This window comes from Branchiostoma belcheri, unplaced genomic scaffold (genome assembly GCF_001625305.1).
Source record: "Branchiostoma belcheri isolate BF01 breed outbred unplaced genomic scaffold, Haploidv18h27 scaffold43, whole genome shotgun sequence".
Classification (NCBI taxonomy): Eukaryota; Metazoa; Chordata; class Leptocardii; order Amphioxiformes; family Branchiostomatidae; genus Branchiostoma; species Branchiostoma belcheri.
This window is the reverse complement of record NW_017804054.1, coordinates 820-14,579: the sequence shown is the minus strand read 5'-3', so window position 1 is coordinate 14,579 and position 13,760 is coordinate 820. Positions and strand designations below refer to the sequence as shown.

Below are 13,760 nucleotides of genomic sequence, written 5' to 3'. Positions count from 1 at the left end.
CACCACATCCCCCTACAAACCATTTGCCACAGCTCTTGATGGAACCCACGCTCTAATGGCTATGCAATGAATTATATATACCGCTATCCGTGACACTGGGCGACCCTATAAGTCTCAGTAACATACAGGGATCTCAGACGTGAAATTCGATCTTGGCGCGAGCCGTGCAAGCATACGCTCAAACCCGTATTTTTCACTGAATTATCGCACTGCCACTTTAAATCATAGCGCAATTTTTCTTCACACGTTTGCTTCGCGCATTATTGTTTTACCTTAGCCAATAAGACTAGAACAACAAAAATATCAACATTCACATTGGCTAAGGTTGACGCTGTTGCGATGTTATTTTTTTCTTGCAAAAGTGCTTTTACATATTCTTATTTGTTTGCTTTATTACATTTTTGGGATATGATAATTTAAGGTACTGACAGCTGCTGGTTAAATGACCTATTCCCATGGAATTCCGGAACAGCAAATGAAATATTCCAGCCGTCAGACTAGGAGGGGGATATGAAACAATTCCCTTTTTGTGTGTAATTCGTGTTTACAGTTGAATTTTAAAAAGAAAGTACCCCACGCGGCCTTCCGTCACAAAATCGCGACCACGTAAAAAATCTGTTCGGTTTCTCTGCACAAAGGCGGCTGTGTAACTAGGATGAGGGGAAAATTAATAGACTCAAGCCGACATTGTTGAAGCACAGAATGGAAGAGAAAAGAACAACTATACGGTCCAGACCGTGAAGATTTGCTGTATTGTCCGCGTCCCTCCTACTTGATACCGGACCGTTGCCGGGGTACACGCCACAGTGAGTATGTTGTCTACCCCGCGGCGGCCGCTCAAGGAAAATCTAGAGCGAGAAAAATTAGAGGGAAAACTCCTCGTGTTTCAAGGCAAGCCGCTGTCGGTTAAAATTATTCAACCCTGTCCTTCACACAAGCTTTGATCTCACCGACACCACTGTTGCTACTCGGGCCGGCAAAAATTAAGGGGACACGGAAAAGCGTTTGGCACCATTTAATCGAACAGTTCCAATGCTTTTAGCTCCACGGATTACACAGAGGGAGGGGTCATGGAAAGGGGACGGGGCTGATTTCTATTCCAACCGCGTTGTCGGGATGGAGAGCCTGGGTACGAGGTGTGAAAACCTGCCCCGTCTGTGACCCGGGTAATCCTGGGAAAGAGTTCACCGCCACGATCGGCCTGATAACGGGCATAAACGGCTGACTGGACTCGGACATGAGGACGATCTGCCGTAAGACTTACTGTGCAGATAACCAGGGATTAGACGTTGTACATATCTTAAAGTCTGTCTGGAATACATCTTAGCATCTTTGACAAAAGGGCATATCCTAGACACGGACACACGTATCTGTAGCTATATTGTACAGCCAGTATAACCGCCCTTCAGAGCAATAGTTTAGGAAGAGATTCTCAGAAGAGGCTTATAGAAGATGAGAAACGTAGCCCACGCTGTACATAATAAAAATACGTACCATTATTAGTGAGATAACTATTTTACAACCTCCTCCCCGTAGGTTAGACTTCATGCTTAAGCGCTTACAAGCTACAAGATTGCTTTGTTGACACTTTCTTCTTCATACAAGTTTATACGTTTGTTTGTTTCTAGGTCACGGGTTGGTTGGCTGACTGGCTGGTTGGTTGGCTGGTTGGTTGGCTGGTTGGTTGTATGAGCACATATAAAAATGCAAATCTGCCAATCGCCAAATTGCTGATTAATGTACAATAGCCAATGGAGTCAATAAAATATCCAAGTATCCCAGACTTGATATCGTATCTAAACACGACAAATACATATTTCACGTCCGGCGACCCTCCGTACAGAAGTATGTGTGGGTGTAATTTATCTCTCTGCAGACGGGTGAGTATATTGAATATCTGTGTGGTGCAATTACTGGGTAGCATCCATACATCAACACCTCCGTGACAAATGTACCTCGTACTTCATCTGCGAGGCGTAACTTGCTTCCGGTTAACATGTGGGCGACCTTGGTCTTCAGCCAAGAACTTGGATGAGTTTTGTTCTGAAGACGGCCCCTCTCTGAGTCATTGACGTTGTAAGTGAATCCGGGATGGTTCGCATTTTATGCGGGTACGTTTAGTTAACGTTAATGGAAGTTCAGAGGGACTCTCGGTTTGGTTGAATGCTGCAACGTTTGTACATGTAACGTTTAGGCATAGTCTCATTCGTTGTACGATTTTCTTTTTAATTTGCCGAATTAGCCCATTATGCGAGCCCACTACAGAACCCACCACAAGGATCTACCGATTCTATCAGAAGACAGCGAGAGTCTGTGCGACACACCCACGACTGTCTCCAGAATGTCGTTAGACTATTTTACGACGGATACGCCTTATTTTTACGCATCATCTTGCAAACTTCTGTAGTTTTTCTGCACTTCCAATTGTAGCGACACATAAACACTTTGGGACGTACGACGGCCAAACCAAAAAATATAAAAAACCGGCAATTCACATCACCGAAGCTAACGTGGATCATTATAGATAAGGACCTATTGTATCTTCAAGTATTGATTCTTTACTACCAGAGAGTTAGAGCCGATAGGTCGATATACAAAACTGCTGACACGGTGGGCTTGTGGCGGGGCCTCAAGCACAGTTGTTGTCACTGATAATGGCAAATTCATTTTCGAGTACTTCAGGGACAGGCCATGCCTCCTAACAATTAAAACTCGCATTGCCTTACATAAGCTGTTCTGTTTGGGCGTTGGCGCACTTATTACTTGACACGATGGGGGCCGGGAATAGCCTCGCCTGACCCTGAGCTTAAAAAAAAAAAACATCCGAACAAAAGCATTGGTAATAAATCGTCATGTTACTGTTAAAACAACTACGGGCTAAATTTACAAAGAATTCTGCAAAGTTTTCGAAAGAACGTATCAATAGCTAAACATTATGTATGTTATGCAATCTAAAACGGGATAAATTGTTCTCATTTACTTATAGGCTTACGCGACTAACAACATCCTATATACATGCTCAAAATTAAAATGACATCTTTATTTGCATTTGCATTAAGCTCAGACTAACAGTACAGTAGGAATTTATTTAAAAAAACGTTTGTGGTAAATCGTGATAAATAAATAAATAAATGAACAAATAAATAAAATATGTGCAAATGTTCAGAACCATTCGTAAGATAAACAAAGGGTATATCTGCATTTTAGACAATCAATCATTAAAAAAACTGCTTGGGACCCGGGAAGAATTGAGCTTACAAAATAGGGCCATGGACAATAGCAGGGCCAATATGTATAAAAATGATTAGTTTTTTTGTGAATTTAAGAGGATCATGAATACTACCTAAGTCCTGAACTGTGCCCCCGACCTATATGCAATGAATTCGCACTACAATTCACATAAAACAAACACAGTGCGGAAATAAAACGCCGCATGGTCCCTTAACAGCCTGTGTAAAGAGGCAAACCCAGGGCTTGGCAGACAGTTAGTGTAATTTAGCTAATGTATATATCGTGCAGGCCAGAGCCTAGTGCTGCCAAGAATACTGCCGTACATATTTCCCTTGCCTGCCACTAGGAATGTTCTAGTAGTAGTAGCTTTGTTTCGACGTAGTTGCTTTTCGTAAAAAAATATTTTTAAAAATCGCTAGCGCTGCCATGTCGAATTACTCTACCTGTATAGCCTTGTGTCATCTTCGTTAGCACATTAATTGGGGCCGGTACTCAGGGTAGTATTTGCGTGATTTTGGCTAAAGTCTTACGTTCCCTTCGAACAAGAGCAACTGTAGACAATATGTAGAAAATGCAATACAAAAGGATTGAACCAATTACAACAGAACTGGACGCAATGTCTTGGCAGAAGTTGGTAGTTATTATGTGTCGACCTTACGTTGGCACCGACATATTTTGGTATTTTCTACACGTACGGTAGATATCGTTGGTTAACCTAGAGTATTGGTATTCCATGATTACATAACGGTATATCGGTAAACCGAAAAAAAAGAGACTTACGGCAACGCGAACAATTCACGATAATAAATATACTTCGGAATGATAACTACAATTATTTTTCCTAAACAAATATATACATGGGAATAATAAAGGTTTCGCTATAGTAAATTTTCATCTGATTTAACATGTTGCCGCAATTTCTGACAATGAGAAATTATATGATACAGCAACGTATTGTATATTTTCATATCTGATATAGTTACCCTACTTATTTAAGAGTTATTTTAATAATAATGTATCTTTATAGAGCGAATAGCAAAAATACAATATCAGTGACCTCGAAAGCCGTACGCGCTAGGTGTAGCTGTAAAGTGAAAGAATGTTCTTACCTGTATCTGCTGTACAGGTGTCTCCGGTCCTCTCTGTCCTGGGCCAGCTGAAGGCTTCTCGTTTCTTCCCTACTTTCTCTACCCTTTCCCGCGGCCGGTGCGACCCATCCAGCTCCCCGGGTACTCTCAGTACTGAGTCAGCGGCAGTTCAATACCCCGAGACCGGTGCATACGGCCCGCTGGCCCCACCAGGAGCAGACACGCTGGGTCGGGTGTAGAAATCCGCTCGGCCCGGTGACACCCTGATTGGCTTCCCCCCTTTCAGTGACGCTCGCTCCGACGGCGTTTCTCTGTGTCGTCTGACAGCGCCGACCCTGGGAACACACGGAGGGCATTCACGGTGGAAAAAAAAAGACGGCCGGTAAGTCCTAAACACAAGGGGAACACTGGAGCCCTGCGGAGTTTTAACGATTCAAGCTTGGAGCGTCCGCCAGTCGGTAGCAGCTCGCTGCAAGTGGTAACGTTGTAACATAATAGCTGTCTCCCAGAGATGTGAGGATCTCCCAACGCTTTACCATCATTCCACCGCTCTTCAACAAGATCTACATACAAATTTTCCCTCTCACGTACGCGTCTTCACGGAGCCTGACTCTGCCGGCTATCTTATGTCGGATTCAATTATTTACGAGCGCCAAAGACCGAAGAGAAAACCCTGTAATTGTAGTGATCATACGCAGCCCGAAATAACTCTACACCCATCGACTTGAGTCCTCCCCGCTATGACTCGTGTATCGGGAGAGGCCACCATGAAATTGACATAGACAAATTGATGCATTTTATGAACCCATTAAGGAGACTTCTATTATAGATATCGTCGAATGGCAATATGGGAAAGGGAGTTCGTTACCGGGAAGGTATACCGAAGAACATATAGCAACCTGCCGCGCGCTCTTCAAACGCGCATGCGTGTATTGATTGTGAGAGCCCAACTGGAACACCTGTCCTTCGGACACCACCTAACTCTTCCTGTCTGTGGTCAGGAGGACCGCTCAAGATGTTCAAAATGACATCTTAGCGACATTTGTTCGTATTCACTCGTGACATTATTCCCGTCAAAGTGGTATGCATACATGTAATAGCACCGACAGTATTGTGTTGTTTAGATGTTGAGGAATGTATAATTTTGTCCATTCCTCAACATAGGAAAATTCATGTCATACGAAAATAAAAACCACAAAAAAGGTAAAAGACGGTAAAAGACGGGCAAGGAAAAGAAAAACCATGAGATATTTTTGACGTGTTTAAAGCAAATTTACCTGAATGGTTTCAAATGATACCATGCATAGTGAAAGATTCATCCCGTATCCACAATGAATGTGGCAGGTTGCAAATGTATATTTCTTTCACACTTTCTCAATCGCATATCTCAGTTGAACACAGACAAAATATTTATCATTCACGTATGCATGCATCAGCTCGGACGTTGTCGTGTCACTTTTCTCATGGAAACGATTTTCCCGGCGGACTAAACCAAGGGAGACAAACCGGTTCTCATTATGCAATACTAAACTTAACCGCCAGGAGCGCTATTGACAGGGCGTATGTACGTATCTCGCGTGTGACAGACAAAGAAGGCAAAGTGGAAAATACTGTGAATGCATTCTTTCATTCGATTTCACGGCATAAACCCACGTGGCATAAACCCTTACCAAGGACTAGTGTAATTCTACAAGAGAGGATGACGAGACAGCCGAAACGTGCGGAAGTTTCTGTATACCCCCACGAGAAAAGTGGTAGAGTCCTAGACACCTGACCTAAGACCCTAGATCACAACCTGGCTTAAATGCCTGGGTCCAGTCAAGAAGTGTGCTGAGTTGCCAGTCCATTTTATGCGTCACCGAAATCACCACAACGGTAAGAACCAGTACGACTAAGTTTCAGCTAAGATAAACCAGTTTGTCTTTAATAGGTCTGAGACTATATAAGACCAAGGACCTTTGGACTTTTAAGAAGCCCAGCTTTCTGGGACAATTTAAAGGTAAGTTGGCTTATAGCCTCTTTTAGAGCCAGAGTCCTCTTGGGGTTGGAACAAGTCATGGCCCTATTTTTGCAATTTTTCTAGCTCCAATACACATACACATGCTGAAGCATTTCTATAGATAACAGGTGGTTGCAGATACTGCTGAATAGCTAATTGCTGGTGAAGAGAGAGAAGAATACCAGTAAGTCTAGTGTCTGACATTAAACTTTGACACTGTCATATGATTCTAATTGAGCTACCAGACTGTGTCTCTCATATGTTAGTACTATGAGTGGCTAAAGTTCTAGTTCTGTGTGGTTAAATTCTAGGAGTAAGTAGTTTAGTCTAGTAAATAATTTCTAGCTAAGAAATTTAATTCTCAATGATGGAGTGGTTGGAATGATTCTTTCATGATGTTTGCCCTCTGACAGTCAACAGCCATGCTGGAGTATATCGTATACGGGGTTCTGCTGGTGCTGCTGGTACAGTTGTTCCGACTGTGGATGGCAGATGGAGATCTCTCTCTCATGTGGTACGAGAGGTTTGGAGAGAGTCCAGGTGAGACAGATAACTGTAAATTCAGTTAGGTTTGAGGGGATTTAATTTTGCGGTGTGGTGGAACAAGGCTTCTGCAGTGTTTTAGTTTGTGAGTGTGGGATGTATTTCAAGAAATTCTGCACTACTGACGTTGTGATGGTTCCTATGGCCACACTTGGGGTCGTATTGAGGTCACCTGTCAGTGATGTGCGCCGAATGGCAGCCGCTTCAGATCCTTGCAATTCAGCCCCACCAATTGTAGCTCCTCACAACTCAGCCTTGTGCACATGCAGTGGCTTCAAAGAGACAGTAGCTGGTCAACCCAATAACAACAACAATAACAGGCAATGGGCAAAAAGATATGAAGGCAAAACTGCAAATATTTTAAGACTTACAGTATCGTCTCTCTTTCCTCCAGCCAAACTAGCCGGTAAGGTGGTGTGGGTCACAGGAGCGTCCAGTGGGATAGGAGAGGCCCTGGCCGTGGAGCTGGGCAGGGTGGGGGTCAAACTGGTGCTGTCTGCCAGGAGGAGGGACCAACTGGACAGAGTTAAACAGAGATGTGTCGGTAAGAGTCATCACTCTGACAAAGCAATGCATTACTACTAAAGTTTACCCTTACTAATTCAAGAGTTGTGTTCGGATTAAATGGATAGTGAATGTTTAACGGTTTCCAACCCCTCTTCTTGTGCCTTATAAAGAAACAGGGAAAGTTGCTGACAGTGATGTGCTGGTCATACCCTTGGATTCTGTCGCCTATGACACCCATGCTGGATGTGTGGAGCGTGTTCTTGCTCACTTTGGCAAGGTAAGACATCTTTTCTCAAAACAAAATTGGAGAGGTGGAGGTGTGTCTGCCAAGACAGTGCTACATTAAGGAAGGTATCAGCTATTTATCCCCCATTAGTTTATGTAGACAGGTGCTAAGCCTTATAAAATCCATTCTTTATTCAAAGTGTACCAACATTGAATTATAACAATCAGGCTTCGAATTACATAGAATTAAAGGGACAGTTCACTCTCTGCAGAAAAAGCATGCATGCAGGCCAGTACCTTAAAATGTTTCTTTGGTTTGTTTATTACCAGATTGACGTCCTCATCAACAACAGTGGCCGGAGCCAGCGGTCGCTGTTCTGTGACACGAGCCTGGACGGGGACAGGTTCATCCTGGAGCTGAATGTCCTGGGGCAGGTGTCGCTGACCAAGGCCGTCCTCCCTCACATGATGGAGCGAGGGGAGGGGCAGATCGTGGTGACCGGGAGTACATCAGGTGTCATCCCTACACCACGCACATCTGCCTACTGTGGCAGCAAGTTTGCTCTTAGAGTAAGTAAACATTTTGACAAATGTGTATTTCATTAATCTGATCTAATCAAAGTTGATTTCATAACAGTCTATTGCAGAAAGAATAGGAAGTTTTCCAGGTATAGTTGTTGAAAATAAAATTTTCTATCAGAGCTACGGTATGGAGCATCCTTAACCTGTCTGTTTATTCAAAATGTGCCTTTTTTTTGCTCCAGGGTATTTTCGGGGCACTACGGGCAGAGCTCCACTCCTATGACATTGATGTCCTGATAGCAGCCCCTGGTCCAGTGGAGTCCAATGTTGTACAGAATGCCATGGTGGGAGAACCAGACAAGGTACATATCTAACATCTTCCGTGTTCTACAAAATGGTGCACAAATTTGATGGCAGTTGAAGAATTATTAGCAATATTGGTTTGCAAACATTTGGTTACTGTACGTTTTTGTGTATGAAATAGCAGGATCTACTACACATAGATAGGGGTAGTCTACAAGATAGTCTACAAGACTGACCTGCCAAAGATGAAGATGACTTACAACATAACACATAGATAATGTCTACTCAGATTTCTACTATCAAACTACAGTAATTTGTATGAAAATACACATGTGGAAAGTAGTAGTTCACTGTATTCTGCTGCTGCAGTAGCTCTGCATCCTGCAGCATCAATCAGTCTTTCTTCAGTTCTCTCCACTTTGTCCTGTTCATCGCGAGCCTCCTGAGCTCCTGGAGTTTTCTTTCTGACCGCAATGGTCCTAGTCCTCTTTCCTTGAGGTCTGCCCTCAGCAGACTTAGTAGGTTACTGCAGTGCCTTCCCTTTCTGGGTCTGTAAGTATTAGATCCTACCAGGGCGAAGGTCAAGGCTTGCTGTGCAGGTGTATCTGTCGGCATTCTTAGAATGTGTCCGAACATGGTCCATCTGGCACATTTCACTTTAGTTGACAACGGGCCTGTATTGCACAGTTTGTACAGTGCTTTGTTTGAGATTAGACTGTTTGGCCATCGATGTCCTGTGATTGTTCTTAGATGTTTCCGGTGGCAGGCATCTAGCTTGTCTATCGCTGTCTGTGGTGCTGCCCAACTGTTGCAGTTGTAGAGCATGATTGACACGCAGGTGGCATTGTACAGTTGCAGCTTCTTTTTTAATGGAATTTTTGATCGTCGAATCCATATTTTCCAGAGGGACTTAAACGCTATGTTGCCCATGGTGCACCGTGCTGCTATGTCAGATGAGCTGCAGAGGAGGGAGCCTAGGATTTTACTCTTTCTCCATTCCTCGTTGCCACGGAGTGGTTGTTCATTCTCATCTTTTTCCAGTGTGTCTGCCAAGTAAACATGGGTAAATTCTGTCTTGGCTTCATTCATGAATAGATGTGAGTCTCTCAGATTGTTAGCAGCTACCGGCAGTAGTCCTTCTAACGTGTCTCTTTCCTCGTCGATAAAATCGACATCGTCTGCATATTCCATTTCCAATGGCAAGCCAAGTGGTGATATTGGAGGGTTGGGTCTTGTAGAGTACCTCCTGACTGTGGAAAGTGCAGATGCTAAGTAGCAGGTGAACAGTACGGGGGAAAGACTGTCACCTTGTGGGGACCCTATTGTTGTTTCGAAGTCAGCTGAGTAAGTTAATCCGACACGACACATGTGGAAAACCAGAGAATTATTAGTAGTATTGCATTATTGTGTTGCAGTCACTAAACCTGGACCCAAAGTTGGACCCTATCCATGCCAACGACCTGCCGGCATCTCGCTGTGCCTGGCTGTTCATGGTGGGCATGGTGAACAGACTGGAGGAGATCTGGATATCCAGGAACCCTTACCTGACTTACGCATACATCTTCTCTTACCTACCATTTGTTGCAAGCAGGTACATCTTTATATAGCTTCATACATATCTTTTTTTCATGGTGACCTGTCCAGATCAAATTCATTGACATTTTTAATGTGCAAACACCAAGACAGTCATCTTACCTGTTTTTGTTGACATTTGCTGCTTTCTTCGTTGCCTGGTTGGGTGGATTTTCAGTAGTCTAGTCTGCATGGATATTATTAACAAAATTAAGTCAATGTGGCTTAATGTAATGACCTGTATCAACTAATGACAACTTACTAGAGCTTGTCTTTTCTATTTCAGGATGATGATGACTCATGCTAAACGCCTTAGCAAGAAGAAACAGTGAAAACAACTATCAATGTGGTGGAAAACATTTAATTTTGACCACTACTACTTTTGATCACTTAATTAAGGTTTGTTAACCTGACATTGTCATCTTAAGCTTCAGGCTTTATTTTCTGTTTAATAAACTGAATCACATAGGGGGTGGGGTGAAAAAGGAATACTGCTCAGAGTAGAAAATGTAATAGGGCTTTGGTAACTTTTCTTAATTAATTTCAAGTGTACAAATGTAGGAACCTGAAAAGGATTCCTACTAAAATACTGGTCATACCAGTCATCTTGATGTTTTAATAAAAAAAACTGAATTGGAGTCTATCTGCTTATTAAACTGGTGACTTTATCAAAATTACCCATTGAGTGTCTCTCTCTGCCTCAAAGGCATTACAGTTGTTGTGTTCATGAATCTTTACCAAAAACATTTTGAGCACAATCAAATTTTGTTTGCTAACACATTGTAAAAATGAGATGGGCCCTGCATTAATATATCAGGCCCACATGGTGGTGTCTGTAACATCCACTGAGGGAAGAGCACAGACAGTTCACCTACATGCTTGGAATAGAAACGACCTCATTCTGGCCACATCCAAGAGATGTTTCCGGCACAGTGCAATGTGATGAAAGGTATATCCTTAGAATGATTAACTTCTATCTTTAATGCTTTTGTAAAGTTTACTTTATGAGAACGTGACTTTTTTGCTATTTCATTTATGAAAAGCTTAGGCTGGAAACAGTTAACAGCAAGTTGGAAAAAGAAATCTTTAATAAAATGTTGCAACTTTTAGCTAGTGGTGGGAGTATTAAAACAATTTAAAAGTTTTTTCAGTCTGAAGATTCCATTTTTCTTAATATTCCCTTTCTTTATTACCACAATCTGCAAGATGTAAAACAGTGTATTGCCTTATGATGGTTCCTACATGCCCTGGCTCACATCCCATGTAATTTGAGCCGTGGATTCTCAGGGTGACCATCAAAAGTATGGTAGCCAGAGGAACAATCGCCGCCCGATTTATCATATGTAAAATGTGAGGGGCAGTCCAGGGATGTGGCTGAAATCATCAACTTATGCCTTTCATCACAGAAACCCATGCATTTTTCTACATATCATTAAACCATATTTAAACCGTGTGGTCAACTGAAAAAAAGGGATATTTCCAAGGGGAGGGGTGTCAGGTCAAACCACCTCTTTATACACATGGTCTAAAAAAATTTCTCCGCTGAAGGGCTAAAATTATCATTGCAGAAAATCCGCATCTAGCAGTGCAATAATAAAATTAATTGCTAGAGGTCCTCACTGATACATGCAAATAATTCAGATAACTGACATTCTGAGACTTACCTGGATCGCAGCTCGGCAAGCTAATGTGAAGAAGGCTTAGAGACCATATTACACCAATAACACTGAAATGCTACAGTTCCTGAAAATACTAAAAAAACGTGATAGGTATTATTCAATGAACAAAGAGGTTTTGACCAAAACTGCATTCATCTTATGTTAGGGAACATCGAATCTTGCAAATAATCTGGTTGATCCAAGTAAATTCTGTCAATGTCACGGTGAGCATGGCTGCCAATTCAAAACCCTTATTCAAAACAAATGATAACAAAGACAATCATACCAAAAACTGTTTTGAGAAAAATAAATGTAAAACAAGAAGCCATAGGCGAAAGGGCATCATGGTCTTTCTCAGTAGTCTCTTTTTAAATACAAGAAATCAGATATTAGGCCACGCCGACTTGATTTTATGAAAGACCCCCAAACTAGTGCGCGCGGGCGAATAAAAAAAAAATTCCACCAAAAAATAAAAATGCTTCTAAACCACAGGAATACAAAGCTGGTATTGTGAATTTGCGGCAGTACTTAGCGACGTATACGACAAGCCGGCACATACTGGCTTTTTGCGGAATTTATGACTCGGCACTGTACATGTACGTATGTACTGAGTTCTTGAGTCGTGGAGCTTCGGTAGCCTGGGTGCCCGGCTCTGTAGTGTCGCTAACTACCAGTACTATGGACTACCCAGGCCTAGAGCCATGCCAGAGCCTTGGAGGACATGATCTTTTTTTTTTTGAGAACAGGCGAAAATCAATGCGCGCGCAGATGTCATCTATAAAATTAAGTCAGTGTGGCCTTATACTAACCATAATGTAAGTAAGTAGGAAATGACATTGACTAAGAAGTATTTCTGTTGATGTATTTAAAGCTTACATTTGCATTCATCTATTCACACATATGATGTCTTCTTACGCATGAACATATCATGATACTCAGTTTCAGGAGTTAAATACACAGTAAAACAGTAGTTCATATCTGTACTTTACATACATGTACATTATGTTAAAACTACTTGTTTACATGGTACCCAAATATCTTAAAATCCAAGTTTTAAACAGATTGCACTGACCAGATATAATGTGTATACAATGTACAGTTTGCAATTTTACAAGATAGGGAAATAAGTAGTGCCGAAAACTTTGCCAGCAATACAACTAGCAATCTAGGGCAATACTATTGGCAAACATATTACAAACATCAGTGTAACATTCATAGTTCCAGAAAATACCATATGACAAGGCTGTGATTTCCAAAATGTGACATTTATGTACAACATATTATTTGTGGTGCTTGATTAGTTTTGTTCATCTCCTATTCATTTTAACCATTTCTAAAATTCCAAGTTTTTCAAGCAGCAACATTACATAAACCACAGTGAACATTTACTAAATATGGCCAATATCATTTTGAGCTTAAAAAAACGCTGTCTTCAAAACTTCTCTTGGTATTTTCAACCACATTCTTTCCGAGACAGTGTTACATTTTTTTGATCATTCTTCTAGTCTGGGTACTACATTGTAGTTATATCAAATTTTAGACCGGGAATTAATGTGTAATGTACACTGTATAATGGTTTATTTTTTGCATATCCATATAAATAGCCCATCTACATTTATTTGACAATTAAAAGTAACCATGCTATATTCACACAGGTATATTAAATCCCTGGTTTCATAATAAACACAATGTACAATCATCTATTACTTTATGTCAGACAATTGCTTTATACAAAGAAAATTAGCTACTTTTAGAAGTGATCACTGTAACTGATCATTATAGAACTAACATGGACACTCTGGAATTTATTACAGAACTAAATTTCGCCAAAATTTACACACATCATTTAGCTACATGTACTTCAACAAATCAAATACATATGTACTGTAAGCCCAATGACACTTAGTTGACATTTGGCTTGCAATGTTTTTGTGGCATTAACTTCCAGACAAACCATAAAACATAAAGATACAAGAGATCATATGGCCAGAGAATGGAACGACGCATCTCAAAGTTGCTCTGAAGAAGGCTGGTTCCTTTTCTGCTATAATGGAGAGCTATCTGATTTGTTAGCTAAGACTGTTCCCATACCTTTTGGTGTATAGGGCAGTG

At 41.5% G+C, this 13,760-nt stretch overlaps 2 protein-coding genes and 1 pseudogene across 2 annotated transcripts in view; 2 read left to right on the top strand and 1 right to left on the bottom strand.

Annotated features, from left to right (window-relative positions):
- Positions 1–4,642, bottom strand: part of LOC109478292 (cadherin-23-like) — a 69,783-nt gene extending 65,141 nt beyond the window's left edge. The window contains exon 1 of the mRNA XM_019779760.1: positions 4,341–4,642. The gene's annotated coding sequence lies outside the window, so the exon portion shown is untranslated. The remainder of the gene's footprint in view (positions 1–4,340) is intronic.
- The window catches only part of LOC109478199, a 5,202-nt pseudogene extending 497 nt beyond the window's left edge, over positions 1–4,705 (top strand).
- Positions 4,706–6,046: 1,341 nt separating this feature from the next.
- On the top strand, positions 6,047–10,590 carry LOC109478368 (dehydrogenase/reductase SDR family member 7-like). The gene is made up of 8 exons (XM_019779895.1): positions 6,047–6,194; positions 6,732–6,858; positions 7,256–7,405; positions 7,539–7,645; positions 7,924–8,163; positions 8,358–8,477; positions 9,834–10,009; positions 10,277–10,590. The coding sequence occupies exons 2-8, from the start codon at positions 6,741–6,743 to the stop codon at positions 10,320–10,322; spliced, it is 957 nt and encodes a 318-aa protein (XP_019635454.1). The 5' UTR covers positions 6,047–6,194; positions 6,732–6,740; the 3' UTR covers positions 10,323–10,590.
- The last annotated feature ends 3,170 nt before the right edge of the window (positions 10,591–13,760 follow it).

Coding starts and splice junctions, on each gene's coding strand:
- LOC109478368 (XM_019779895.1), top strand. CDS start 6,741: ATGCTGGAGTATATCGTATACGGGGTTCTGCTGGTGCTGCTGGTACAG. Junction 6,859..7,255: donor GAGGTTTGGAGAGAGTCCAG/GTGAGACAGATA, acceptor TCTTTCCTCCAG/CCAAACTAGCCGGTAAGGTG. Junction 8,478..9,833: donor TGGTGGGAGAACCAGACAAG/GTACATATCTAA, acceptor ATTGTGTTGCAG/TCACTAAACCTGGACCCAAA.